We start from the raw sequence: 25,848 nt of genomic DNA, 5'->3' as shown, positions 1-25,848 counted from the left end.
TTGACTATCAGACCCACCATTGGTCTCGTGTTCAGCAACATCTGGAGGGGCAAGCGATCCTGACCCCTGGTCTATGGTGACTGGCAGCAACCCTGCAGAGGTCTTTCCCAGCCTTACATAGAGGTGCTGGGGATTGGCTTGGGACCTTTTGCATGCAAAACATTTGCTCTCCCAATGAACTACCCTCCTTTCCATATAGCAGTCAGTGGTCCCAATGTTTTATTGAATGGAGCAGATGTTACAATCAGCCACTATCATTTCCGGTACAGAGGACTTACCATACTTTTCCGTGCATAAGACGAGGATTTTTTACTTGAAATTAATGTTTTAAAATTGTGATCGTCTTATAAACGGGTATTTTCTTAATTTTGAGCCCCCAAAATAGAGGGCGTGTTATACACAGGTGGCGCTGTGGGTTAAAGCCTCAGCGCCTAGGACTTGCCGATCGAAAGGTCGGCGGTTCGAATCCCTGCGGCGGGGTGCGCTCCCGCTGCTCGGTCCCAGCGCCTGCCAACCTAGCAGTTCGAAAGCACCTCCGGGTGCAAGTAGATAAATAGGGACCGCTTACTGGCGGGAAGGTAAACGGCGTTTCCGTGTGCGGCTCTGGCTCGCCAGAGCAGCGATGTCACGCTGGCCACGAGAAACCCGGAAGTGTCTCCGGACAGCGCTGGCCCCTGGCCTCTTGAGTGAGATTGGCGCACAACCCCAGAGTCTGTCAAGACTGGCCCGTACGGGCAGGGGTACCTTTACCTTTACCTTTTATACACAGAAAAATTCAGTACTTCCTTTTCTCTCTGCACAAAACAAACTATATAGACAAAACGCTCCCAGTTGTGTAGAAAAACAAGAAAAAGGTGGAAGTCTAATTAAATTTTTCCCCCCCCCACGCCATCCCAACCCAGCGCTCAACCGAATAGTTACATTTTATGTTACATTCACTTTCAGTGCTTTTATAGAACTGAGATTCCATATGGGAATAAAGAAAAACCAGGCGGCGCCTCTCCACGTTGCTATCTCTATGGGCCCGTCAGTGACCGCAGTCTACGCTCGCGCGCATGCGGCACCTGGTCGCCGGAAGTGAGGTCACGCCGCGCCGCCGAACGGAAACGGGTGGAAAGGAAGCACCGGAAGGGAGGCCGGGGCAGGTTTCCTCGTTCGCGCGGGGAGTCGGAGGAGCGGCAGGAGGGGCGCGGAACGACGACCACCGGCGGCCGGCAGGGCCCGCTGCCGCCGCCGCTGCCGCCATGGCCGTGTCGGAGAGCCAGCTGAAGAAGATGCTTGGCAAGGTAACGGCGAGGCCGGCCGGGGAGCCCCTCCCAGCGGGCTTCTGCCGGGGGAACAGCCTCGGGGATTCCTCCGCGCTCGCCCACCCGGCGGGGCCTCCAGGCCGCCCCTCTCCCCTCACCTCACGCCGCTTCCCGAGCGAAACTTCCTCCTGAGTCATTATCTTTCTCTTCTTCCTGCTGCCAGAGGGGGGAAAAAACCCCACAAAAATATCCTAGCCAGACACGAATAAACGAGGCCGGCTTTCTGGCAGCAGGAATGGGAAGGGTCTCTAATTTCGTGGGTCGCGAGAATGATCCTCCTGGGAGTCCGCAAAGGGAAAGAGCGAGCCGAAATAGTCCCTGGTCTGTCCAGTCCAAAAAGGGATCACCCTTAGCGCCCAACGCCTTTTGCTAACTCTTTGAGGCCTCCCTAGTTATTACAGGAAAATAATGGGCGTGTTGCGATCTCTCCCAAGTTTTCAATTGGGTGCTTTGTTTTTGTGGGTTTCCGGAGTCATTTGCTGCCCTTTGTGGCCTATTTAAAGCTAAATTCCGTTCTGAAATGAGGAACATGGGTACGACTAAGCTTTTAGTCGCTAAAGGAATCATGGAAACTAGTAAGCAAGTTCTTTAGGAGTTTTTAAAGTCTAAATAAACACAAGTTTGATTGTGGTGTTGTTATTATTACTACTACTACTACATTTTAAAAATATGTATGTAACTCAGCAAGTGAGCAGAGATCATTCAGGTTGGTTAAGGAGTTGGTTAAAGGTAAAGGTAAAGGTACCCCTGCCCGTACGGGCCAGTCTTGACAGACTCTGGGGTTGTGCGCCCATCTCACTTAAGAGGCCGGGGGCCAGTGCTGTCCGGAGACACTTCCGGGTCACGTGGCCAGCGTGACATCGCTGCTCTGGCGAGCCAAAGCCGCACACGGAAACGCCGTTTACCTTCCCGCTGGTAAGCGGTCCCTATTTATCTACTTGCACCCGGAGGTGCTTTTGAACTGCTAGGTTGGCAGGCGCTGGGACCGAGCAGCGGGAGCGCACCCCGCCGCAGGGATTCGAACCGCCGACCTTTCGATCGGCAAGTCCTAGGCGCAGAGGCTTTAACCCACAGCGCCACCTGCGTCCCCAAGGAGTTGGTTAGTTACCATCAAAGAATCTCAGTGATCAAGGTTGAGTATAAAGGTACTTTGGGCCCAAATTATGAATTAACACAAGTTGACCTAGTGTGGCATCTGTTAACAGCAGCTGGGTACAGTTTACTTGGGAGCTTTAATTACTGTAAGGTACTTAGTGTTAAAACATTTAATTTTAAAACACTAAAAAGTAAGAAATTTACTATAGGGTTAAATTTACCAGGTTATAGGAATACTGGTCTGTCAATTACAAAGAAAAGGATGCCACCCAGCAGCTTATTTCACTAATTCCTTGTATAAGCAACATTTTTGTGCTGGGAATTTCATTTGGAGAAGGTTTTTAATGTTCTTTATTCTTCTGCTGAAATCAGTAGAACATAAAGGCTCTGAACATTGATGAAAGGTGACTAGATTCATGATAAAACCTGGATGAGAATGCCAAACTGGTATCAGTATCAAACCAAAGTTCAGTTGAATTGCAAAGTTCAGTGTAGGTTTGTTGTTAAATTGTTAATAAATGAAGCTGTTTCTACTGTATTTTTATTTGCTGTGCTACAGTGGAATTAAGTTTATTGAAAACACAAACTCTTATTCCTTCTTTAATAATTATTAATGCATAGTACTTAAAGAATAACCTAAATAGTGAGTGCCATTTAATTTTAATTTAATCTTGATTCTTATATGTGAGTAAGCTTCATTGAATTCAGTAGTAGTAATTATTATTATTATTATTATTTGCTATTTATACCCCGCCCATCTGACTGGGCGCTCTGGGCGGCTCCCAACAGAATATTAAACAGAGTAAAACATCAGACATTAAAAGCTTCCCTACACAGGGCTGTCTTCAGATGTCTTCTAACAATCAGATAGTTGTTTATTTCCTTGACATCTGATGGGAGGGCGTTCCACAGGGCGGGCACCACCACTTAGAAGGCTATCTGCCTGGTTTTGATTCTGAGTAAACATATAGGAATTGAGCTGTAAGCGTGCTTAAATTTGCAGCCTTACATCTCATGTTCAGTTGAGTTCAGTGGGACTTACTCCCAAGTAAATGTGTGTAGGACAGCAGTCTTACTCATCCAGCTGATCCTTTAGTTGGATGAAGCTAATTTAAGTAGTCAGCAGGTTTAATGTGCATATTCTCCCCTGAGTCATTTTCTGATCCATTCTATACTTAATTGGCAAGTAAGTTGCAAAACCACCTTATTACTTTGTAACAAGTTGAATGAAGAGGAGGAAGTAGAATGTAAGAATGCATCATTGCCTGATTAGACACCTGTGATTTTAACCTTTAACATACATTTCTAACAGGGTGGGGGCAGTATTTTGTCAGCTTTTTGTTGTTAAAGATTATGAGTAGAAATTTGCATATCATCTTTGCTTCTTAGCTAGCACTATGCTATTTTGGGCCAGATTCAACTAAGTGGGTGCTACCACAAGGGCTTCCACTAGTGCAATGGGATTTTCTCTCCTATCTTGCTGGGGGATCAGGAGAACCCCCAGAACTGGGGGGGAGGGGAGATTGTTCTGTAGAAATGCTTGCACTGATGGAATGTTTGTGCTAGTGTGACACTGAATTCCTCCCTTTTTAAGACTGGTTTTATCAAATTAGTGGTAAACCATAGGATTGAATATTTGAACTTGTTCAAGTGCATTCTAAATGTTGAGCTAGTGTGGTGTAGAACATGGATACTATTCATAATTCTTAAAATATTAATTCTTGCATTATTCCCTTTTTTCGTGGCTGCATAACTCTCATTGTCTTCAGATAAACAAATATATTGGTAATTAATTGGACGTGAATGTTGGTGACTGCCTTAAAGGTACAAAGTCACTAGTACATTGCTAGCTGGCTCTGCACAGCTGATTTTACTTGGCCATGTTAGCAGATCAGAGTAAATCTGTATTACAATGCATAAAGGCAGGTGGCGGCAGCAGTGCAAACTCTTGTACTGCTTTCTGAGCAGTGAGGCCACAGAAGTTGACTGCTGTTGGTCTTAAAACCAAAGGCAAGGTGGTTCTTTTAAAATGAGATTCAGAAGCAATACAAAAAACACAAGTGAATGAGAAGATTACAGATTTTATTCTCAAACAGCAAGCAATGTATACATACCAAACAAGCACTTCAATCTGCCACTTGGAAGCCCTCAAGAAGTGGCAAAGCAACTCCCCCAGATAGCCTCACTTTGTACAGCCCTGCAGCCAATCAGTCTGTGCAGGAGCTTCAAAGAAATTCTGCCCAAACCATAGGTAGCAGGTGTGGTTTGCCAGACTGGCTATGTGCAGATCATCCATTAGCCACCCCCTCCCAGTGCTTCACCTTCTCAAAACAATGTCCAATGTCAAAGAAGGTTCCCAGCACTGTCCTTCTAACTGATTAAGGCAGCTGTATGTGGGGTTGCCAACCTAGCAGTTCGAAAGCATGTCAAAGTTCAAGTAGATAAAAAGCACCGCTCCGACGGGAAGGTAAATGGCATTTCTGTGCGCTGCTCTGGTTCGCCAGAAGTGGCTTAGTCATGCTGGCCACATGACCCAGAAGCTGTACGCCGGCTCCCTCGGTCAAATAAAGCGAGATGAGTGCCACAACCCCAGAGTCAGTCACAACTGGACGTAATGGGCAGGGGTCCCTTTACCTTTATGTGGGGCTTCACCTCCTCCCAACTTTCTCAGGCCATTAAAGACTGGTCTCACACCATCAAAAAACTTAACAAGAGCAAGGGAGGGGGAAGGAACAGATCACTAACTCATTGACACATTTTTGTCTTCTGGATGCATTTCCCATACAAGGAGACCTTAAGAACAGGGAGTTGTGAACTGGGATTGCTCAAGTAGGTGAGCAGAGTTGATAGTGGACTTGAAAGAGGAGCTTGAAGGAATCAGTTTTCTTGCTGTCCAGTGGAGAGTGGGAGGTTACAGAGATAAGAGTGGGGCATGAGAGTGCTCTGGATCAGTTGGCGCTGTGTGTGGATGTCTGAGGTAGAGAAAGATGGTTTTTGCAGAGATGTTGGACTAAATATGTGCCTTTGTCATAGAGACACAATCCTCTACTTATTTCATTGCCATCAACAATTTTAAAAATCTGTTCAGTGGTCTACATTAATTCATAAGTGTATTCATTTTGTTTGTAGAACTGCGTCAGCTTACCACAAGACAAAGAACATGTTGGATTGTGGACAGTCTCATTTCACTTCAGCATCCTAATTGTAGAATTGAGTTTGATTCACTTTGCATCATGACATACCACTTTTAATTGATTCTGGCAGGTCAAGTTTACTCTATAATATCTGGCAGTAATTCAGCAAAGTGGTTCTATATAAAAAAGTAGTTATAGTATCTTACCTGCTGTGGAAGACTGTGCAGATCTTGTTCTCTAGTCACTATAGTTGTGTTGAAGGAAGTCTAAATGTTTTCAGTGGAAGTTGTCTTTCATGGATCTTTAAGATTTTCAAAAATCTATTTCCCCCTAGTACAAGTACAGAGACTTGACTGTTCAGGAAACTGTCAGTGTTATTACCCAGTACAAAGACCTCAAGCCTGTAATGGATGGATATGGTGAGTTTTTATGTTATGTTTTTCTTTTTTGTGCAGTATTTTTGTTAGCTAGCCTATGTCAGTTTCCTTTCAGTATATCATACTGTATTTTGTGTAAGAAATTTTATGACAAAGAAGAAATAAGATAACTTATTAGACCAGGGTAGCTAACCTGGTATTCTCCAGATCTTGTTAGACTGCAGTCAGCCTTTGCTAGCAAACCCAATAGTCAGAGAATATTTGAGTTAAGCAAGATATGGAGGACCAAAGGTTAGTCACCCCTGTACTGTGCTAATTATTTGAGACATGATTTTTGGCAAAATGGTAATAGGGGAACCTTTTCTTCCAAAGCCAATGATCAGGGGTGATGGGATTGTAGTCCAGCAACGTCTGGAGTACCACAGCCATCCCCTACTTGACTTGGAAATAGTATTGCTCATTTTTAGGCTTTGCTTTGAAAGCTGACAACTACAATAGCAATTTTTCATAGATAATAGCTTTATTTTTCATAGATGCTAGAAATGTACGGAGGATTGTATGGAGCAGGTGTGCCTGTGTCACACAATAATTTGCTCACCATTTCTTATTGTGTGGTGTTATTAGTTCATTTTCCTAGAAGATGCTTGTTTGTATATAGAGAAGTGTTTGAAGAAAAGTAGTCTCTGAGATTATATATCTATTTTGTCAAGCATGCACGCAGCTTTTGTTATCTGACTATAAAATGAGCAGGTTGCATAACACTTTTTTTTTGCTTTTCAGTTTTTAATGATGGTTCATCAAGAGAACTGATGAGCCTCACAGGAACCATTCCTGTAAATTACAAAGGTATGTATTTGTCTTGGGTAGATTGCCAGTACATTACTTGAAAGCTTACATCATTTACTTTGATCAGCTTGGTCACTAACTTGTTCTGAATGCTTTGTTCTTAGTTTTGGACCTTTGTACAACTGTCTTGTGTTGCCACATACAGGAGATTTTCCTATTCTTTGTGCAGTGTCCAACAAAGTTTTTTCATTAGCACAATGTGTGCAATGGAATTTCCCCTTCCCTGCATGTACCCTGGGAGAGGGGCTCAAGGAGACTTCCAGAACAGTGGACTGGAGGGCAGCCTGCTTCTGTTAGTGGAGGTTAGAAGGCCTTCCATCACTACAAGGACAGCATTTGTAATCATTCCTATTTCACAGCATTAAAATATATTGTCAGAAGGAGAAAATAATGCATTCATCTTTTTTTTAAAATAACTTCTTCAGGTAACACATACAATATCCCAATATGTCTGTGGCTGTTGGATACATATCCATACAATCCACCAATCTGTTTTGTTAAGCCAACTAGTTCAATGACAATTAAAACTGGGAAGCACGTGGATGCAAATGGCAAGATATACCTTCCATATCTACATGAATGGAAACATGTAAGTACAATTATAAAATTCTTAACTATTAGCCCTAAATTATTTCGCCATTTAAGTAGCAGTTTTGTTTAATATTCTTCTTTCTCCTTTGGTCATTTGTTATAGCAGAAAGATGTGACACTGGGAAACTGGGGTCTCTATTGAGTAAAATCTTAGCACTCTTACATAGTACTAATTGTGTTACTGCTTTTGTCATATTTGATCTTCATTCATGAGATCTGCAATTGAAATGTGGCCTGCCATAAAATGTCTGATTGCTGCTGATAATTAATATGGGGTTAGGGTTGATATTCTCATTAGTACTTTCTTAGTGATATGCTACACTTTTAATTTTTATCAGTTAGTGATTGCACCTGAATTGGAATATACTTGACCAAAAGCACCAGAGAGAGTAACCAAATGACCGCCTATAACTGACAAGTTGATGGATGCATTGTCATTGTTAATCTTTGTGGGATTAAAAAAGCAAAGAGATTTTTATATGCTTTCCCCTTAGCCACAATCAGATTTGATTGGCTTGATTCAAGTGATGATTGTGGTGTTTGGAGAAGAACCTCCAGTCTTCTCTCGGCCTACCATTTCAGCAGCCTACCCACCTTACCAGGCAACAGGACCACCAAACTGTAAGTACCTTGTACCCCATATACTTGCAAATTGCAATGAAAACAAGTAGAATAATGGCATGGTGTATTGTTGAAAGGATCTAGTTATCGTAGTATTGGTTTCTAAATATGTAGTTATGTTGTTGGTTTAAACATAAAGTATCCCTGCTGCCAATTGCCCACTCCAGAGCACAAGTTGTATAGCCAGTATTCATTCTGTGTAATCTTTTTCAGCTACCAGCAGCTCAGAGTTTGGTTTATTTAAATGTAGAGAATTAGGCTAGATATTTTGAACATGCTGCCTAATAACTGTTTTGATTATAAATAAATTTCCATGAAAGATGTTGTTTTTTAGCACCCACACTACAAACTCAACAACATTGCTACAATTCATTTGATCCTTGATCTATTTTCAAACATTATTCATGCTAATATTTTGCCATTATCAGTACCTTTATCTTCTTATGACATTGTTTTTGAAACTTATTTATTTTATAATGCTGGCAGAGTTATATTGGCATCCTTTATACTATTTTTCTTTTAATTGCAAATCAAATTAAAAACTCACTTTGGTATCTTTTATGTTCCATTGCTCTCAACTTCTGAGAAAAACATGTTCCTACAACTGTTAATTATTTTGCAAGAATTTACTGTGCTATTTTACAAGATGTGTAGGGCATTTATTTGAAATGTATACTTTTACCAGTTTGAAAACAGGTATTATTGTAGGGAAATTCGTTTTATAGAACAAAAACCTGTCATTGTTAGACGTACCAATGCTGAACACTCGAGGAAAGTTAAATTTACTTTCTTTTCTGCCATTTTAGCATTGCAAAAAGCCTTCTCATTGTACAGTACTTTTTACCACCAGAGAATATCATCTCTGCCAGTAGGTGTCAGCCAAATATAGAATAGCCAGGAGTTCGACTTCAGAACTAGTAAAGCTATATATTGCCAGCTTGAAAGTAACACTAATGCTTTGACACCATCACTTTAAAAATCATAGGTAGCTGTCCTGGTCTTCAGTGGGGGTGGAGGTGTGCAAAACCACAGTTGGGAAATAGCTTCATTAGGACCCTTGGAAATGTAATATTAATAGTGAGCAAGTTTTCAGATTCTCCAGAACTCTTCATTGCACTGCATGTAGAGTTGGTGCAGTGAGAGATATAACATAATGGAGAAAGCCCCAAAGTGCAGTCTCAGTTGTCTTAAATTGGAGTGTGGGGTGTGTTACTTATACTTAATGAATGCAAAGCACACATCACATCTAATTGATTTCTTCCTCATGTCCCATCTTGGACCACTGCAGAAACTCCCCAAATTTCAAGTGATTTTTTGGAAGGGGTGTAGTGAGCTGCAGCGGGGAGGAAGGGGCAAGTGGACCTTTCCCCTCACAATTTTGGAACCAACTCTATAGATCCAGCTCTTAGTATGAACATTGTAATCTTTATTATTAGATTAATTGCTTCATTTTAATAATGACTTGTTTGTAAGGACTCCCTGGTTATATAGGATTGGATTCAATTAAAGTACTAAACAATTGTACTAGCAGGAGCCAGTGGAAGGACTCCCAGTAGCACGGCGGGGTCTCCCCACACTATCCACTTTGGGAGGAAAAATCCCCAGACTGCAGGAGGAGAAGAGGGGAGATTCTTCTGCCAAGCAAGCAAAAACACTTGCACCAAGGGAACAATTGAAATAATGTGATGTTGAATTCCACCTATGGATTTGAATATGTGTAAGGAAAAATTGGGATAATTGAACACCCTGAATTGGCTTATGCAGCAAGAGTAAAGTAACTGAAATGCATAATAAGTGCAAGCACAACAGGGAAGACTAGGAACAGGAATGGTTTCCTGGGCTGCTGTTTGCTTATTCTGAAGGTGGGGCAGGGGTCAAGAAGACTTCTTTTTTCTTTTCTTTCCTTCTGCATTTTCTTCAATTGGGCTATTAAAAAATAACTTTTACAACTGTAGAAATTACAAATGGGCTGCATCAATAGTTGTCATTCTATTAATAAAACAGTTGCTTCTGTTCCAAAAGTGGACTGAGGTTCAGTGGAGACTTGGGGAAGTGATTGTTGCCTCTTGTCTCAGCACCAACTTCCATGGTCTTCCATAGAATGCCCCTCTCCCCTTGTCCTCCAGAACAACTTTCAGGGGTTAGAAATATCAGGAAGGAATAGGGAAACATTGCATCTTCCTTTCCCCCCAGAAGGTTTCTGCTCACAGGAAGTCTGGATCTAACCTAGTGCGATATATTCAACTAAGTTCTACTCAACCCATTGAAAGAAATAGACCTAAGTTCATTATTTCCATTCATTTGGTGGATCTACCTTGAGTAGAGGCAACCCAATTAATTTTTAACTACTTATTTGTAAAGATAATTTTATATAATTGAACAACACTATCCTATATTGTTAAAATGTTTGACATTGTTGTTGTGCACAGCTTCCTATATGCCAGGAATGCCAAGTGGAATGCCTCATTTCCCTCCTGGACCACCACCTAACCCAAGGTAAGCTATAGTTTGCTGAATCTGCTGATCCAATAGACTACACTGGCAGTATTGAACAATGTGATGTTGTGCCCATTTCTGAAGTTGAGAGTGATGGACTTTAAAAGCATTAGATTTGTATTCCATTCATCTTGAGTTCAGTTTTGTCTAGGTGTTGTCAGGGTCTTTTATATGTTGTTATTTAAATACAGTCCTCAAAAACCCTGGTTGCATTTAAGGCCCCTTCATTTGAGTAAAGAAATGATTAAGTGTATAATGAGCAAAATTGGTGTCATTGTAAACCTATACTTCTAAAATGACTTACGTTCTTGCCTTTTTATAAAACTTTTCAGCTTGCTTCCTGCATTCTTAACATTATTTGGCTGCATCCTCTCCTTATGAGAGGACTTTTATATATAAAAAACCTAGGCATCCCATGTTAAAAGAACACATGCAGGGGGGTGCACAGCTATTCATGTTTTTTTTCTGTCTCTGATGTCTCTGTTCCCTCCAGCTCATACCCCAGACCTTTGTGCACTGGGCAGAAGATCTGTTGGGAGAATGTATGTAAGTTCAGCTTCATGCACACAGGCTCCTCCACAAAATTTGCATCCACACATCCACAGGACTCCTAGTTACATGGAGGAGCCTGTGTACCTTCTGCTGAACGTGTGTAAGTTTCCCCTTCAGACTTTCTGCCCAATACGTATAAGTCTGAGGGTGGAGCCAGCAATAGACAGTGTGGGGGGGTGGTGGTGGAGCAACTCCAAAACAGACCCAGGATTAGAACCCAACGTACTGGAGCAACTGCTGCAGCCCATGTGTTCTGGCAGCGCCCCATTGGAGCTGATGCCAGTCTTGCTATCACCCCCATTGACACCCTGCCTGGCATTTCCACCACCGTTGGGATCTCTGTCCAATGCACCAATCACTACCCTCCATCAGCAGGTGCCATTTTCATATGGGAGCCAAACTACCACTCAAACTCCAGTCCGTGGTGGGTGGCCACCATCTCAGGACTCCCAAAATGCAGTGCTCACAAATGGGCATTTCATTTGGGGTCTCTGAGATGGCAGCCATCTGCTGCTGAAGATCGGAGCTGAGTAGTAGCCTGTTTTCCATCAAAAACACCGCTGCCATCTGCTGGATAAGCACAACCGGAGGGAGTGAGAAATGACTGGTGGCAGCAGAATTGGTGGGCAGAGTGCCCAAGGGAAGACACATTGTTGGGCAGGGGAACTGAGAGAGGCCCAGTCTGAGAGTCTACTAAAGTCTAACACCAACCTTGATATAATACACTGCTACCTTTTGCACATGTTCTTTTAATGTATGGAGACAGAAGAGGACTGAGGACTGCTTTATTTCTACACATCGGCTCATTTTCTCCCTTTAGTTGTTGGCTAGTGTTAGTACAATGAATTAAACAGTAAGGCTTGTTCACGGTAGACACAGTTCTGAGTGTAGAAATCCCACATGTACTGTATTGTATCTCCCTTTTTCATATCCTGTGGTATTATTGTCTCTAGTTTCCTACTGTTGATGACTTATTAGTTCTGCCATCGCTATATGCATTATATAACTGATTCTGAAAAAGGAGTGCATGACACCAACTGAGTGGAAATAGAGGGCACTAACTTTTCAGGAAAGTAACGTAGCATGCAGAAACTCTAAAATGTGTACATGCTCTGGCAGTTGGAGAAGCCTGCTCAGTCTCCCCTCTGTAAATGAAACCACCAAGGCAACATAGACCTTTTCAAATGAAAATAATGCAACAAAGTACAAACCTGTTAACTGCTAACAGAATGAACCATGAATAATTAGACTGAGTGCCTCTACCTGTCTTCAGCTTTAATCCACAAATGTGAAGAAACTTTGATCAGGGAACTTGAAATTTATTTATACATATCTGAATAACATTGATTAAAACATTGATACCTCTGAAATCTATGGATGACAACAAATTTCTCATGGTCTTGAATATTACTCTGACCGTTTATATCTGCATCAGTGGCTCTTTTTTAAATTCTGTTTGTCTATTATAAATTGTTTAAACGTTAAAAAAAATTGCTTATGAATGGAAATATTAACTAAAGAATGCATAACACTGTGTCTTTCTCCCCCTCCCCTTTCAAGTGGTTACCCAAGCTATCCTTACCCTCCCCCTAGCGGATCATTTCCACCAACAACTAGCACACAACACTACCCTTCTCAGCCTCCTGTAACTACTGTGGGTGAGTAGCTTTGAAAGTGTCTTTTTCCGAATGTAATGAGATTGCTCATTCTAAATATACAGCATAAAGCAAATCCAAATACACCTATTTCTGAGATGGGCATTAGGTGCCTCGTGGCAAAAACATCAGTTACATTACACTTTAACCATGCTAGATGTTCATTTTTTTCTCCATTGTTTGATTGATGGAACAATCATTAACTCTTTTCACTGTTCAACAATCTTCTTTTTTATTGAACTGTTTTATGTAATGAAGTTCACATGTGTTTGAAAATATTATGTTTGCAGGTCCAAGATAAATTAAAGCGCGAAGCCTCTTTTTTTTTAAGCCTACATATTTATTATGTTCTTATTAACTGGGGGAATGATCTTGTAGTCATGAACTTTTCAATGATGAGAAAGGGGTGGGTTTCATTTGATCACACCACTGAATGTACCAGGAACTTGAACAGCAGCATCATTTGGGCACAAGAATGAAGAGGCCTGTAGCCAGGGTGGAGTAACTGCAGCCAAGATGCAGTACTACAGTCTATTTACAAGCCTTTTGCTATGTCAGCCAAGGATGGAGAACAGTACCTAAGGATGATGTGAAGAAGCCTTGATTGTTGTCGAGTCAGCACTGAAAATACAGTTGAGTTCCGTGCTTAACTGGAAGCGAACCAAGCTATCCTTGACTCCCATCATGTTTAACAGTACACTCCCAAACTGCAATTTTTCCCCACTCTTTTTGTGTGTGATCCAAGTGTAGAAGTGCCGTTCATGAAGTAGCCCAGCTACCATCACCAGATCTTCATCTTGTGAAGTTTGTTGATCTGTAAGCTAAAGGTGCCAATCAACAGCTTTCTTCTGTTTCACATTCAGTGTAATTCTTGGGTGCTGAAATGCTTGCTCACCTGTTTTACTGCTTAGCCCAGAACTAAAAGACCTGTTCAGGAGAGAAGTCCTAAGAATCTGAACGTATTGTTGCCTCTAGTGATAAGCAAAAACTTGAAACCCTCAAAGAGTATAATTTAGAACGCACATTATTATTTAGCACAAAGACTGCAAGATCCCTGGCCACATCATCATCCACTATTTTCTTGTCCAATGTCACATAGAATATATTTGAACTCCAAAAATTATCATCACTTTTGTTGAGCTATTACTATTATCGTTATTGTTATTTTACAGGTCTATGGACTGCTTCAGAGCCATATGCTATTGAAGCTATGTACAATAAGATCAAATACAAAAGATGCAAACTCTAAAAACAATAAAACCATTTTTACAATTATAAAATTGACTGGATTGCATGTCAGGAAAAGACTTCATAAACAAAAACAAGTTGAAAATTGCAGGGGAAATGTAAAACTGATAATTTTCTGTAGTTTAATACTGGAGGTCTACATTGTTTAGAAGAGATCAAATTACTATTCTTTCAGGGCAGTAATAGAAAATCTATCCCTAGTGCAAGCTTTCTAGCGTTTTGTTCAGAAAATGAATTTTTAGAAATGGAGGTGTCATGTGGCAACAAAAAATAATCCTGTCAGGCAAAGCGTGGAAATGGTTACATAAATTTCTACATAAGATTTAATAGAGAAGTATAACTCTGCTCCCTGGGCTTTCTTAACAGTCGAAGCTTTCTCTTTTTGGTCTGCTTGAAAGGTATGGACTTCTGCTCCTGACCTTCTGTTAATTTTGGAAAAAAATCTGGAAGAACTTCATTCTGAGTAGAGCACATCTATCAAACCAATATACTTTATCAAGATCTAAATGGATTGTTAGCAACTTTATTTAGAAAAGATATTTTCACTTGCTCTTGTAAGATTGATCAAAAGGGTACATGAGCATGCATTCCTTTCCATTGATCTTATAACTTGAATGCAGGCATTTTTACCTGTAAACTTTACACACCAATCTTCAAATAAAGAGTTGACTTTATGGATTATTATGCCATGTATTTTAAGATAGAGGTGTCTCATGTTTTGATTTTTACATGGAATAATTCAGACAACACTGAAAAAAGTTTTCAGGAGGTGCTTGGGCCACAAAATTTATGAAGCATTAATGTATGTTTGTTCTCTTAATAGCAGATGGCAGAAGAAAGCAGAAACAGGTATGGATATGTGGTCATTCTTACGTTTTCTGGGCAGAAAAAAGAGCACTTGAAAGAAGCTTTGGCCCACAGTTGGGCATTCGACTGGAGGATGCCAAACTACATTGGCTAGGAAAGAGTGGCATGACGTGGGATCAGTTGATACCCAGCCTATTGCACACACGGCGGCGCCTAACAGATCCTGATATATTGGTGATCCATCTAGGAGGAAATGACCTTGGGACATACGCAGATTATGATATCATAAGACAAATGAAGAAAGATATAATACATATTAAGATAACATTCAAGAACAGCATCCTTGTCTGGTCTAATATTGTACCCCGCAAAGCATGGAACCAAGATATGTCCCATGAATTTATGGAGAAAAGCAGGAAGAGAGTAAATCGGGAAATCTGCAGTTTTATGGAACGTATTGGAGGGATTATAATCAAACACGATTCACTTGTCCCAGAGTCTCCAGGATTGTTCCATCTAGATGGTGTTCTCTTGTCTGAAAGTGGCACAGATGTCTTCAACCTGGATTTATTAAGTGTTTTGGAGACTTTGATCTAACTTTTTCTTTGGAGAAGGAATAATAGATTTCAGTTTAAGCAAGTATGGAAGGTCTCTCCAGACAGAGATTATTAGAAGGTTGTGAACGGTGGTAATTTGAATTTTCAGGCAGTGGAATTGCACTGTTAATATGGTGGTGGGTATTAATTTAGTAATGTAATTGCTAGTGGCATTGTTCTGCAACCACTGCAGTAAGACATTTGCCGATATATTTAACTGTTTTTTTTTTTTAATTCTGTTTACTTCCCCACCCCACTGAATTCAGTTTGCTTCTACAGTGTGCTTAGAGACACTGCCAAGCAGTTTAGTTTCCCTGATTGATATTCCCATCCGAAAAATGCTCAGTGAATAGCATGAGGTGATAGCTACCTAAAATATGGGTGCAGTAATAGCTTACAAAGCTATTTTATGTGGGTAGATCAGAAAAAAACATCATAAAAAATATGTAACTTTGGAAAAGGTGAGTCTGACTAGAGCAGGAAAACAAACTGAAGCATTAGGGCTTCATTATACATGGACTCACATGTTACTCTAGTTATATGTTAATCACTTATGCTTCATGAGTGTTTATTAACATATGGCAGGCTCAGAGGTAAAGTTCTTAATAAACCATAGTTCATTAAGCAAGAATAAGCATCAAGCTTATTCCTGCCTCCCCATGTGTGCCAGGTTCAGCCCAAGCTGCTTTTAAGTCACACTTTCCTCTGAAATGGGGAATTGAGGTTTAATACAAGTTTGCAAATCAGATTTCAGATGCTGGTTAGTAAATCAACATTAAACCAGTGCTCCCAATTTCAGACATAATGGGAAACTGAGTTAAAGAGCCTGGGCTCAAAGTACTAAAACCAGCATAAACACAAGATACTTGCACCAGATACTCCTTCATGGCTTATTCAACCAGGAATGTCACATCCAAAATCCTATATAAGTTTTAGACGCTGAAAGTTTTAAATGTTACTCTGCAAGACATTCATTGCAAAAGATCATGACTGCTCAGAGCTATTATGGCACTTGTTAAAACTGTGTGAAGGTACATATTCTGGTTACCTTGAAGCTTGTTGAACTGTCTGAAAGTGACTGTATGGCAGTTTTGCCATGTTTTGCTTTGGCATTACTGTGTCAACTTTCCTGGAAAAAAGGCAGATCATCTGCATCAGAATTTGCTTTTAAAATATAATCTAATAGAACGACCATTTTTCACAATCACCGTTAGTATTTACTAGGAAACAAATTACAGGGAAGCATATGCTTTTTTTATTTTAAAAGAACCCTGCCGTGAACTTGATTATTCTTAAGGAGAGTTGGTTGTGATTGAAGCCACATGAGACAATATCCTTCAGTGTTTTGGTAGCACATTTTATGTAAATTGCTTTTATGATGTAATGTGCCTTTCACAAACAAGAGAGAGCTTAACTTCAGTGGCTTACTTCACCTTCCCAGCTTCTCTGAAATCAGGTCAATATCCAGACGAATTCTGGATTTGTTGGTATTGTGGTTTTAAATGGTCAGTACTTCCAAATAATGATATCAATCTTGTAGGTTGATGTTGGAAGCTAAAATGTAGCACAAATGTGATTCTGGAATGCAAGGGCAACAGGAATAGAATGTAGCAGACTAGAATTGAACTTTACTGCAGTTTAAGATGAATGCTTGGATTACATTTATATTTTTTTACATAACCTCTCTTTGCATACCACTCTGGAAATTTCCCACTAGATTGGGGGAGAACTATATAGCCTTTGGGAGGGACAGGAGCAGAATTCTACATGTTTATAGTGCAATCCAGCTCATTCCCTTAAGGACATGGCAGGCGCTTACTGGTGCTTACAACTGACTATAGCCTTCATTTTGAATACTTGCTTGTAGTAGGGACGTTAAGTTCCAGTATGGATCTGGGCCTATCTTTTCTACCTTTTTGATGTTGGGCAATGCTGTTTGATCCATCTAATTTGTATAACTTGGAGATTTGTGTTCTAACAATAAAATACTAGTATTTATTTCTTAGTCCTTACATTCTTTGTTAGTGAACACTTAGTACTGAATGATGTGAATTATTTTTATAAAGACGATTGAGGAAAGATGTACTTTGGGTTGCTAATTGTACTTTTTGAAACACTTCTTGATTCAGTCAAACATCCCAGAAATGGTGATACTTTCCTCAGCTATATTTAGGTTGTATAAAAATAGTGTGTTTAAGTAAGCTACTACTACTCATAATTTTATTAAAGCAAAACTTTCAAGAGCTGTTGCTACCAGTAATTGGTGACCATTATCAGCATGAGATAAAAGTAAAGCTTTGGATCCAGACTTTGTCTTACATAAGTTGAAAGGACTTCTACTTGCACAAGGCAGCTTACCGATCTCCCCGTTCAACTGCATTTCCTCACCACCCATCCCATACTGTTCTTGAGGTTCCCTCTACTCTCGAGGGTGGTTTTTTGGGAGAATGCAAGGGAAAGCTTTCAGGCAAAACAGTGTTGCTTTTTGGATCCATGGTATTCATTTTGTTGGGGCTGTTAAAATTCAGTTATCACTGCTGTTGAGTACTATATATGGTTTACTTATGGTTGGTATTAAGTATTTCAAGTATGTTGCATGTTTATGAATGAGCAACAAATATTAAGTTTGCTTTTATATTTTCATGTTAGCTCACAGCGGCTCCCTTGCTCGCACATCTGTATGAACAAGGTGGCCTTTCAGAAATCTTTGTTCTTGTTGGAATACTCCAGTTTCTTGGGGAACTGGAATATAGCAGTGAGCAGAGCAACATCTTCCACAGGGTCTCTTTGATTTGCAGACTTAATTAAGCTTTGGGGGGTAAGTAGCAGTTATATAATTAGAATGGAATACCCTAAAAAGACTAGTAGAGATGGATATCAGGGTTCATTCTTCTAAGATTTCTTTCCGTAGATTTATTAACATTCAGGTGTTCAGAGCTCACTTATGTTATCATGGAGCAGGATCCCAATGCACAAGTGAAAACCACTTCCACTGGGCAAGAGGTGGAATTTCCTTCTGCTGGAAATTCCTTGCAGCTCATGGGGGCCATTATGGAGGGCTCTCCAACCTTGGATGTTGTGCCACTAGAAGCAGGGTCTGAGAAAGAAGAGACCATAGCTCAATGAGCAGATATTTTGCCTGCTGAAGATGTGTCAGGTAAAATTCCTGGCATTGCCTGGTAAAAGGTTCAGTAAAGATTGACCCCAGGCTGATATCAATGATATCTTTCCTTTCAATTTTTATTCTCAGAGAATGCATTTTTTGCTCAAGAATATAAGCTGCATATTAAGGGTTTATGGCGGTGTTAATCTTAAGGTACTTAATTTGTGGGGTGGAGGTGGAGGTTACTACCTTATCTGAAGAAATGTCTTACCTGAAGTTCAACTAAACAGAGGCCGAGTAAGGCAGTATTTTCAAACTGATTATAGGGCCCCCAGCTGATGGACTTTCACAATGTATGTATCCTTTTAAATGGACTGTCTACTCTGGCAGTTCTGATACAGCTAAAGCAATTTAGTCTGTTTAATCTTGCACTTCCATCTTTCAGTGTTAATATTTTGTTTGACATCATACCCCTCCTGAAAGGTCAACTGAAAAGATAATTAAAATTCTTTTCTAGTTAATAATTGAGGAATACACCATTATTACTTTGTTTATGCTACATTTCACATTGTCCTGGTGATGGTGATATATAGTCATCATTATTAAATTAAATTAAACATCAGTTTCTTCCATTGCCAAGTTGATATTTGGCTGTTTCTTTTCTGTCTGAGTCAACTGCTAGTCTGCAGTACTGTAAGGTCAGTACCATAAGGTCAGCTCTGAAACTAGACTCTGTATAGCAAAGGTTAAATGTCTGAGTTTTCCCTTCGACGTATGGCTGCATGCCAGTAACTCTTCTCTAAGGGTGGCTAATTATGGAAGTGATTGAAAATGTTAAGGGTTCATGTTCTTGAAGGTGCTCTTCAAATCAAGTGCTCCTGGTATGAATTGGTATATGGTGGTAGCCTGTCTTATTCTCTGTACATCTAAAACCATATATTTGTACATGCAGACTTATTTCTCTGACTTTATTTAAGCTCTAGACAAAAGCTTCATAAATAAACAGCTTTGACCAAAAAGTTGTAACTGGTTCTAAGATATATTTATATGATATATGCTTCTGGTGGAAAGAAACCTGGGGCAGAGAGAGATGGAAAAATGGGTCTAGCACTTGAATAGGATTTTGTTTTGCTGGCTTTTTCAAGATCATTTTCTGGATGACCATATAGGCTGATAATCCTAAATTAGCATTGAGTAGACCCACTGAAATAAGTGGGCTTAAATCCACTTAAATGGGTCTACTTCTGAATGAGTAACTTACTCAGTTGAGCCAAGTGATTTGTTTGTTTTGTTCAGGTTTTGTTTTGTTTTGTTTTGTTTTTGTTTTTTTTTGGCTCTTGCCCAATTTTAATACACTTTCTGAAGCAGGGGATTAGCAAAATAAGGTTAAGTTACTTTTTGAAACTGCCTTCATGATTTTCTTACTCTGAATAATTCGTTTTAAACAGGACAAGTCTAGACAGTAGTAGAAGAAGATTAAACTTGGTACGGAAAACACAGAAATGGATAGTTTCAGAACAGAACCTTCATTAATTTTTTTGAAACTGTTATCTAGATCATTCAGAAGAAAACGATGCAACATGTTGCAATTTAGGACCAATTTCTGCAGTAAACTCTTGCGTGCAGCTGTCTTCAGGTACAGGAATATGCAACACAGGGTGAATGAAAGACACTTAAGAGAACCTCTTTAGTGATTTGGCATGGTACTTCAAATTCAACCAAAAGTAGCCCTTGCTATTATTATTGGGAGCAAGTGTAAGTGTTTTTACTTGATGGATAAGGGGGCAAAATATGAAAAGTAGTCTTCAGGCACTTGGTGATGTATAGCTCCCAAATAATACAAATCACCTGTCAAAAGCATTTATTATCACTGTGTTATGGAAATGGGCTCTACACATTTTCATCTGCCCAATCTACCAGGCTTCCTTGGAATTTGGCAATGCAGACAATCACATGCTGACATCACTGCAAACCTACCTTAAGTCTGCCAGAATACTTGTTTTCATTTGTCCTGCCACATAGCTAGTCTGGTCTTAATCTTTTAAAGGCAAACTTTGATGAATTCTTAAATCAGTTGAGAGGGATTAGAGGGTTACATCTTTTGATGTACATAAACATATTTGCTTAGATCACTTAAGTTACACTCCTATGTTTGTCTAGTTAAAACGTCTGAATGTTTGCAGTTCACTCAAATCATCTCAGATTATATTATAGAACGTCTACTACATACTGTTTTGCCTTGGGTCTTTTCAGTAGTAGGGACAGCACTTGATGACACAACACATTCCATGGTGCCCCTCTAAAGCTAAAAGAATATCAAACAATATCCTGGCTTCCATTTCTGTTTTAGCTTGAATTATGCTTGGTTTCTTGTTGCACAAGTATTTGAATAAATGTTTTAACAACAAGCTATGTTTTTATATTTAATGAGAATATGGCTTGTTTTAAAAGCAACACAACAACAGTTTGTTCTAAGGATGTTGGCTCTGGCCTTTGCTTATTTCTTAGCTGACATTTTGGAACCTGCGGGAATTTGTTAACATGAGTTTTGATATCTTTATTTGGGCTCGCCTTACAAATTGTATGCATCTAGCAGCATGTATCAGCGTAATTGTCTGTATGCCTGTTCATTCTTCAGAAATATGCATATAATTCAAGTTGAAACTGTTAAAAGTTAAATACCAGTAATTTTGTAAAGGTGGGAAGCATTTTTGGAGGTGTTGGTATGTGGAGATTTTCCAGGATGTTTTGGGGCCCCTTGTCCCATAAGAATGTCTTATTAAAATCTGTATTATTATACTTTTAATATAATATAAAATTAATAATGCCAATGTTTGGAGAGGTGTTTTTGTTTTGTTTTGGGGATAAAAGCTTCATGGGGGGAACTCAGGTGGTACGCAAATGTTTAGAATCAGCAATGTGCAGAACTCTGAGCTGTAATAATGTTTTGTGTTCAAATAATTTTTGGTTTAAATGCTCAACATTTGTTATGCAGAAGGGTTTATTCATCTGACACCAGTTTTCAGTGTTCCTTATGTATGATACCACGCCTATCCATACTCAAGAGAAGAGCAGAAAGACTTTAGGGAGCAATGATCAACATAACGGACATTAGCGTCAGACTTTGAACTTTGTTGGACATGAACCCAAGACAAGAATGGAAATGAGAGCAAATGAAAATAATCTGGTGTTCACTGAAATTGGTAATTGGACTTTAAAAGCATTGAAGAAATGAAATTGTGATACTCATCCGTCATTAATTTTTTTCTGAAGATAAGAAGCTTATATCCATTTAACGAAAAGAAAATGAAAGCAGGAAGAATGAATTAACAACGTATCCTCATAAAGTGAAATCCCAAGTCTGCAGTCGGAAACTCCAATCAGAGACTGTGATTCCATAAAGTTGTTTTGGCGTGAAGATCCCCCAGTGTGAATGAAGCAGCAGCAAGACAGAGCGGATTCAGAAAGGACAGCATGAACAGACGTTTCCCGTACTTTGCTTACTTTTGCTGAGTGGACAAAATTGCTGCAGGTGGGCTGGTCAGGAAACTGCTGGGATGGACCCATACCATACTTTCTACATACTAAGTGCTATTTGGGGCAGTGGAAACACCTCAAAAGCAAAAAGAATGGACTGATAATTGTGAAAGAGACTGTAAGAAGAAGAGTTTTAATGTTAAGAGAACACATGGATGGTGGCAAATTCAAGCTGCATATGAAGCCTGTGGGGCTCTTTGAGTTGGTGTGTTAAGGTAAAATACAATTTTTATACTAGAGTGCTGTTGCTAATTCTTGCTAGGTTTGATATAATTGTGATGTTTGGAACCTACACAGTTTATTGAATACTTTCTTAAAATATATTTGTAGATTAGTAATGGTAGTGATCAAGACAGGGCATTCAGTTTTATAAAATTTCAAGTCCTCAATGTAAGGAAATTCTTCAGACAGTGTTGTCTGTGAGGAGACAAGTGAAAAAGACCATCTTGTGCATGGCAAACATTTGGGGTTTCATGTGAACTTGGTGATAAAAAATGACTGTAGATATTTTATATGATGGTTGATGCAAAAGCAAAAGAAATATTTGTATAAAAAATAAACTAGTGTTTCATTGTTTGTAGCTCAACTCAGTGCTCCTCAAGCAATAACCAGAGCTAGTAATCTGACAGAAGCATTCTGTGTTTTCATTAAAACATTTTGAATTTGGGGGTGTATCTAAAGTAAAGTTTGAGTGGCTGAGAGCTAAACCTGTGTTCAAGGACGATGTTTTTTCATTGTGATAGTTAGCTAATGTGTTAGTTAGCTAACACTTGAAAGCTCTATGGTTGCTTTTAAAATATTTGCTGGTTCAAGTTCACAGTTGCACTCTGTGAGAAGATGGGCAGAACCTCCTTAAGTTGGGAAAGTACAATAGATTATTAAGCAACTTAGAAGTTCATGGGTACACCTTTCGGAATGTTATGTCTGAAAATTAATCTGTTTTAACATACTCTAGTTTTTTTAGCCTCAAATACCTTTGCCAAACAGATTGTCATGACCTACAAATCTCCTCAGAAGTAGAAGGGGTTGATTCTGTGACTGAATCTTATTGTACAGGTCCCAGCAGAGATGGCACCATTAGCGAAGATACCATTCGAGCTTCGCTTATTTCAGCAGTCAGTGATAAGTTGAGATGGAGAATGAAAGAAGAAATGGACCGTGCCCAGGCAGAGCTCAATGCCTTGAAGCGCACAGAGGAAGACTTGAAAAAAGGTCACCAAAAGCTTGAAGAGATGGTAACTCGCCTAGACCAGGAAGTGGTAAGCAAACGAAAAGGCTTGCCATATACCTTGTTTTTTTTTCCCTTTTAAGCAATTAAAAGCATTGGGCTCATGACTTCCCATGTCTTTTCAAACAACAAAGCCTTTTTCGTTGCTCAAAGCAGCTGGAACATTTCCTTCCTTGCAGTAGTTTCTGTTGCCTGTAGCTCTTGGCATCCATTGTGTGGTAGGTAAGGCAGTTATAGGAAATGGAAAATGTAGCCCTTTTCTTTCTAGGCATCTATTCCTCACCACTGATTCATTATTTGCAGGTGAGGATAGTGGTCTTAAAACTGCAGAGAAATTGCAATTATTTGTCCTGTGTCTATGGTTATTTACAAGGTCAATAGCACAGTAATGGTGAAATTTTGAGAACATCTAAATAAGCAGTTAAATGCTGTTCCCATACATAAATACTCTTAAAAGTCTTACGGAGCAATCCTACTGAGGCAAAGAAACTGCCACACCCAAAGTCCTGCCGGCCTTACGCTGGCAGGGCAAAAGGTGGTGTTGTAGCACCCATCCTGGGTTTTTTCCTTTTGCAACTACCCTGTCCTTTGCCCACTCAGCTGAGTACATCAGCTTCAGGACCATGTACTCCCCCCCCCCCCCCATTCCAGAGGTATGTTATGGGAACAGGAGAGTTTGGGATTCAGTGGGTCCCAAGTTCCCCAGGCTGAAACCTCTTTTGCCATTATTGCCCTCAGAGCAGTGGGGGGGGGGGGTAATTTCTTCACATGCAATGGGAGGTGTTTGAGGGCAGGAGGGAAACCTCTTTCCTGTGGTACCTGGGACTCCCTTCCATGGACTTTAAAAGGGAATTTAGGGTGTTGATTACATAGGTATCACAGCATCTTGAAACAAACCTATAATTTTTTTTTTATTTTAGGCTGAAGTTGACAAGAACATTGACCTCCTGAAAAAGAAAGATGAAGAGCTGAGTTCTGCCTTGGAAAAAATGGAGAGTCAGTCAGAAAATAATGACATAGACGAAGTTATTGTTCCTACAGCGCCACTTTACAAACAAATTCTGAACTTGTATGCTGAGGAAAATGCCATTGAAGATACCATCTTTTACCTGGGTGAAGCATTGAGACGTGGAGTTATTGATCTTGATATCTTTCTAAAGGTAGGTTTGAGTAAATATTCAAAGGTACGTTCATGTACAGTTTTTCTGGTCCACTGAAACCAATAGTTGTGTTCCTAGTTCTTATCTCTAATGCCTCTTCAAATGTAGGGAAGAGGGGAGGGTTTTTCAAGTGCATTGGATGGTACCAGAGTGCTGTTATCTCTCTCACACATCATCAAAACTGTAGTTTAGAACCTTACACACTGGACAGCCAGGAAGATATAAGCCTGTAGAACAGAATAACTTGTCTTCCCATGATGAGTTGGACCACTGTGTATATATTCTTGTTGTAACAGGTCTGAGTGAGGCATTCAATGCACTGTCTGGTCAGGTTTTGTGGGATCAGTTTCAGCTTTTGGGTCTTGAGGATGTGCTTGTAGCTGTATGGCCAACCAAATGCCCTCTTTACCTTTTCCCATTTTGGCTGATTCAGGTTATTGTGTGGGTGACTGCACGTGCCTAGAAAACGGTTTCTGAAGCTTTGGTCTTCAGCTGTTGTTGGACTACAATTCCCATCATCCCTAGCTAGCAGTACCAGTTATCAGGGATTATGGGAGTTGTAGTCCAACAACAGCTGGGGACCTAAGTTTGAGAAACACTGGTATATGTTACATGCACCATTACACAAAGTTATTTTATAAGAATCTAAAAATGTCAAAATTTACACCATTGAAATTATTGGGACATACAGTCTTAAGAGAAAATGCCAATCAAAATGGTATCTTACTTTTCAAGTTTAAATTCAAAATCTGGACCTAAATATTCATTTATTACAAAGATGTCTCATTGAAGTTGATCAAATTAAAATGTTATAACTTCTGTCGGATCATGCTCAGATGATTTACCCTGGCCTGTTTTTTCTTTTCAGCACGTCCGCCTCTTGTCTCGCAAGCAGTTTCAGCTGCGGGCACTCATGCAGAAAGCAAGAAAAACGGCAGGACTCAGTGATCTCTACTGACCCATGGCTTAGGGAAGAGTGGTGTAGTCCAAGTGGTCATATCCTCATTTATTTTTTTCCTTTTAATCAGTAAGTGGCCAGAATAAGTTATTACATCATTCAACTTGTAAAATATTTTGAATGGATAATATATTTTCTTTTTTTCTTTTAAGGACTAGCTTTATTAATGCACTTTCTATTCTCTGTAAACCTTTTGCATTTGTGGGCTGATGGCTAAATAAAATTTGTTGTGTTAACACTTTTTTGGGGGTGCTACAGACATTTGTGTAACGAATGCCACTGCTGTAGTCTCAAGTTTGTCTAATGTAGAATGTAGCTGGAAACTTCATACGTGTACTTTCAAGATTAATTTATAATAAAAGCGTAGAAGTTAGTAGCAGGTTGGGATAAAATGTGTGTTTGTTTTCTAGTCTCATCCTCTGCATACTTACACAGAAGAAATAAGGCCCATTTTGTTCAGGGGGACTATGTATGCTTAGAATTGCAGATCAGTTACCAGCCCCCCCCCCCCATTCACAATAACCTTGCTAGTTTAGT

At 39.8% G+C, this 25,848-nt stretch overlaps 1 protein-coding gene across 3 annotated transcripts; it reads left to right on the top strand.

The window, feature by feature from the left end:
• The first annotated feature begins 1,079 nt into the window (after positions 1-1,079).
• On the top strand, positions 1,080-25,690 carry TSG101 (tumor susceptibility 101). Of its 3 annotated transcripts, none has more exons than XR_014558329.1 (11): positions 1,080-1,286; positions 5,871-5,955; positions 6,694-6,759; positions 7,185-7,348; positions 7,845-7,971; positions 10,401-10,467; positions 12,580-12,677; positions 14,749-22,180; positions 23,022-23,224; positions 24,114-24,353; positions 25,222-25,690. XR_014558329.1 is itself a non-coding variant. In XM_083714413.1 (10 exons), exons 1-10 carry the CDS (start codon positions 1,245-1,247, stop codon positions 25,309-25,311), a joined length of 1,182 nt encoding a protein of 393 aa, XP_083570539.1. In that variant the 5' UTR covers positions 1,080-1,244; the 3' UTR covers positions 25,312-25,690. The 3 variants fall into 3 exon arrangements, 1 of the variants encoding a protein (XP_083570539.1); XR_014558330.1 differs by having other exon boundaries at positions 1,092-1,286; positions 14,746-22,180; XM_083714413.1 differs by lacking the exon at positions 14,749-22,180.
• The last annotated feature ends 158 nt before the right edge of the window (positions 25,691-25,848 follow it).

Source organism: Podarcis gaigeae, assembly GCF_964106915.1.
Source record: "Podarcis gaigeae genome assembly, chromosome: 1".
Lineage (NCBI taxonomy): Eukaryota > Metazoa > Chordata > Lepidosauria > Squamata > Lacertidae > Podarcis > Podarcis gaigeae.
This window is presented reverse-complemented; position numbering and strand designations above follow the sequence as displayed.

Excerpts from the sequence above, each read along its gene's own strand:
- TSG101 (XM_083714413.1), top strand. The coding sequence starts at position 1,245 with ATGGCCGTGTCGGAGAGCCAGCTGAAGAAGATGCTTGGCAAG. Across the intron at positions 1,287-5,870 it reads TGAAGAAGATGCTTGGCAAG|TACAAGTACAGAGACTTGAC; the intron begins GTAACGGCGAGG and ends ATTTCCCCCTAG. Across the intron at positions 5,956-6,693 it reads GCCTGTAATGGATGGATATG|TTTTTAATGATGGTTCATCA; the intron begins GTGAGTTTTTAT and ends TTTGCTTTTCAG.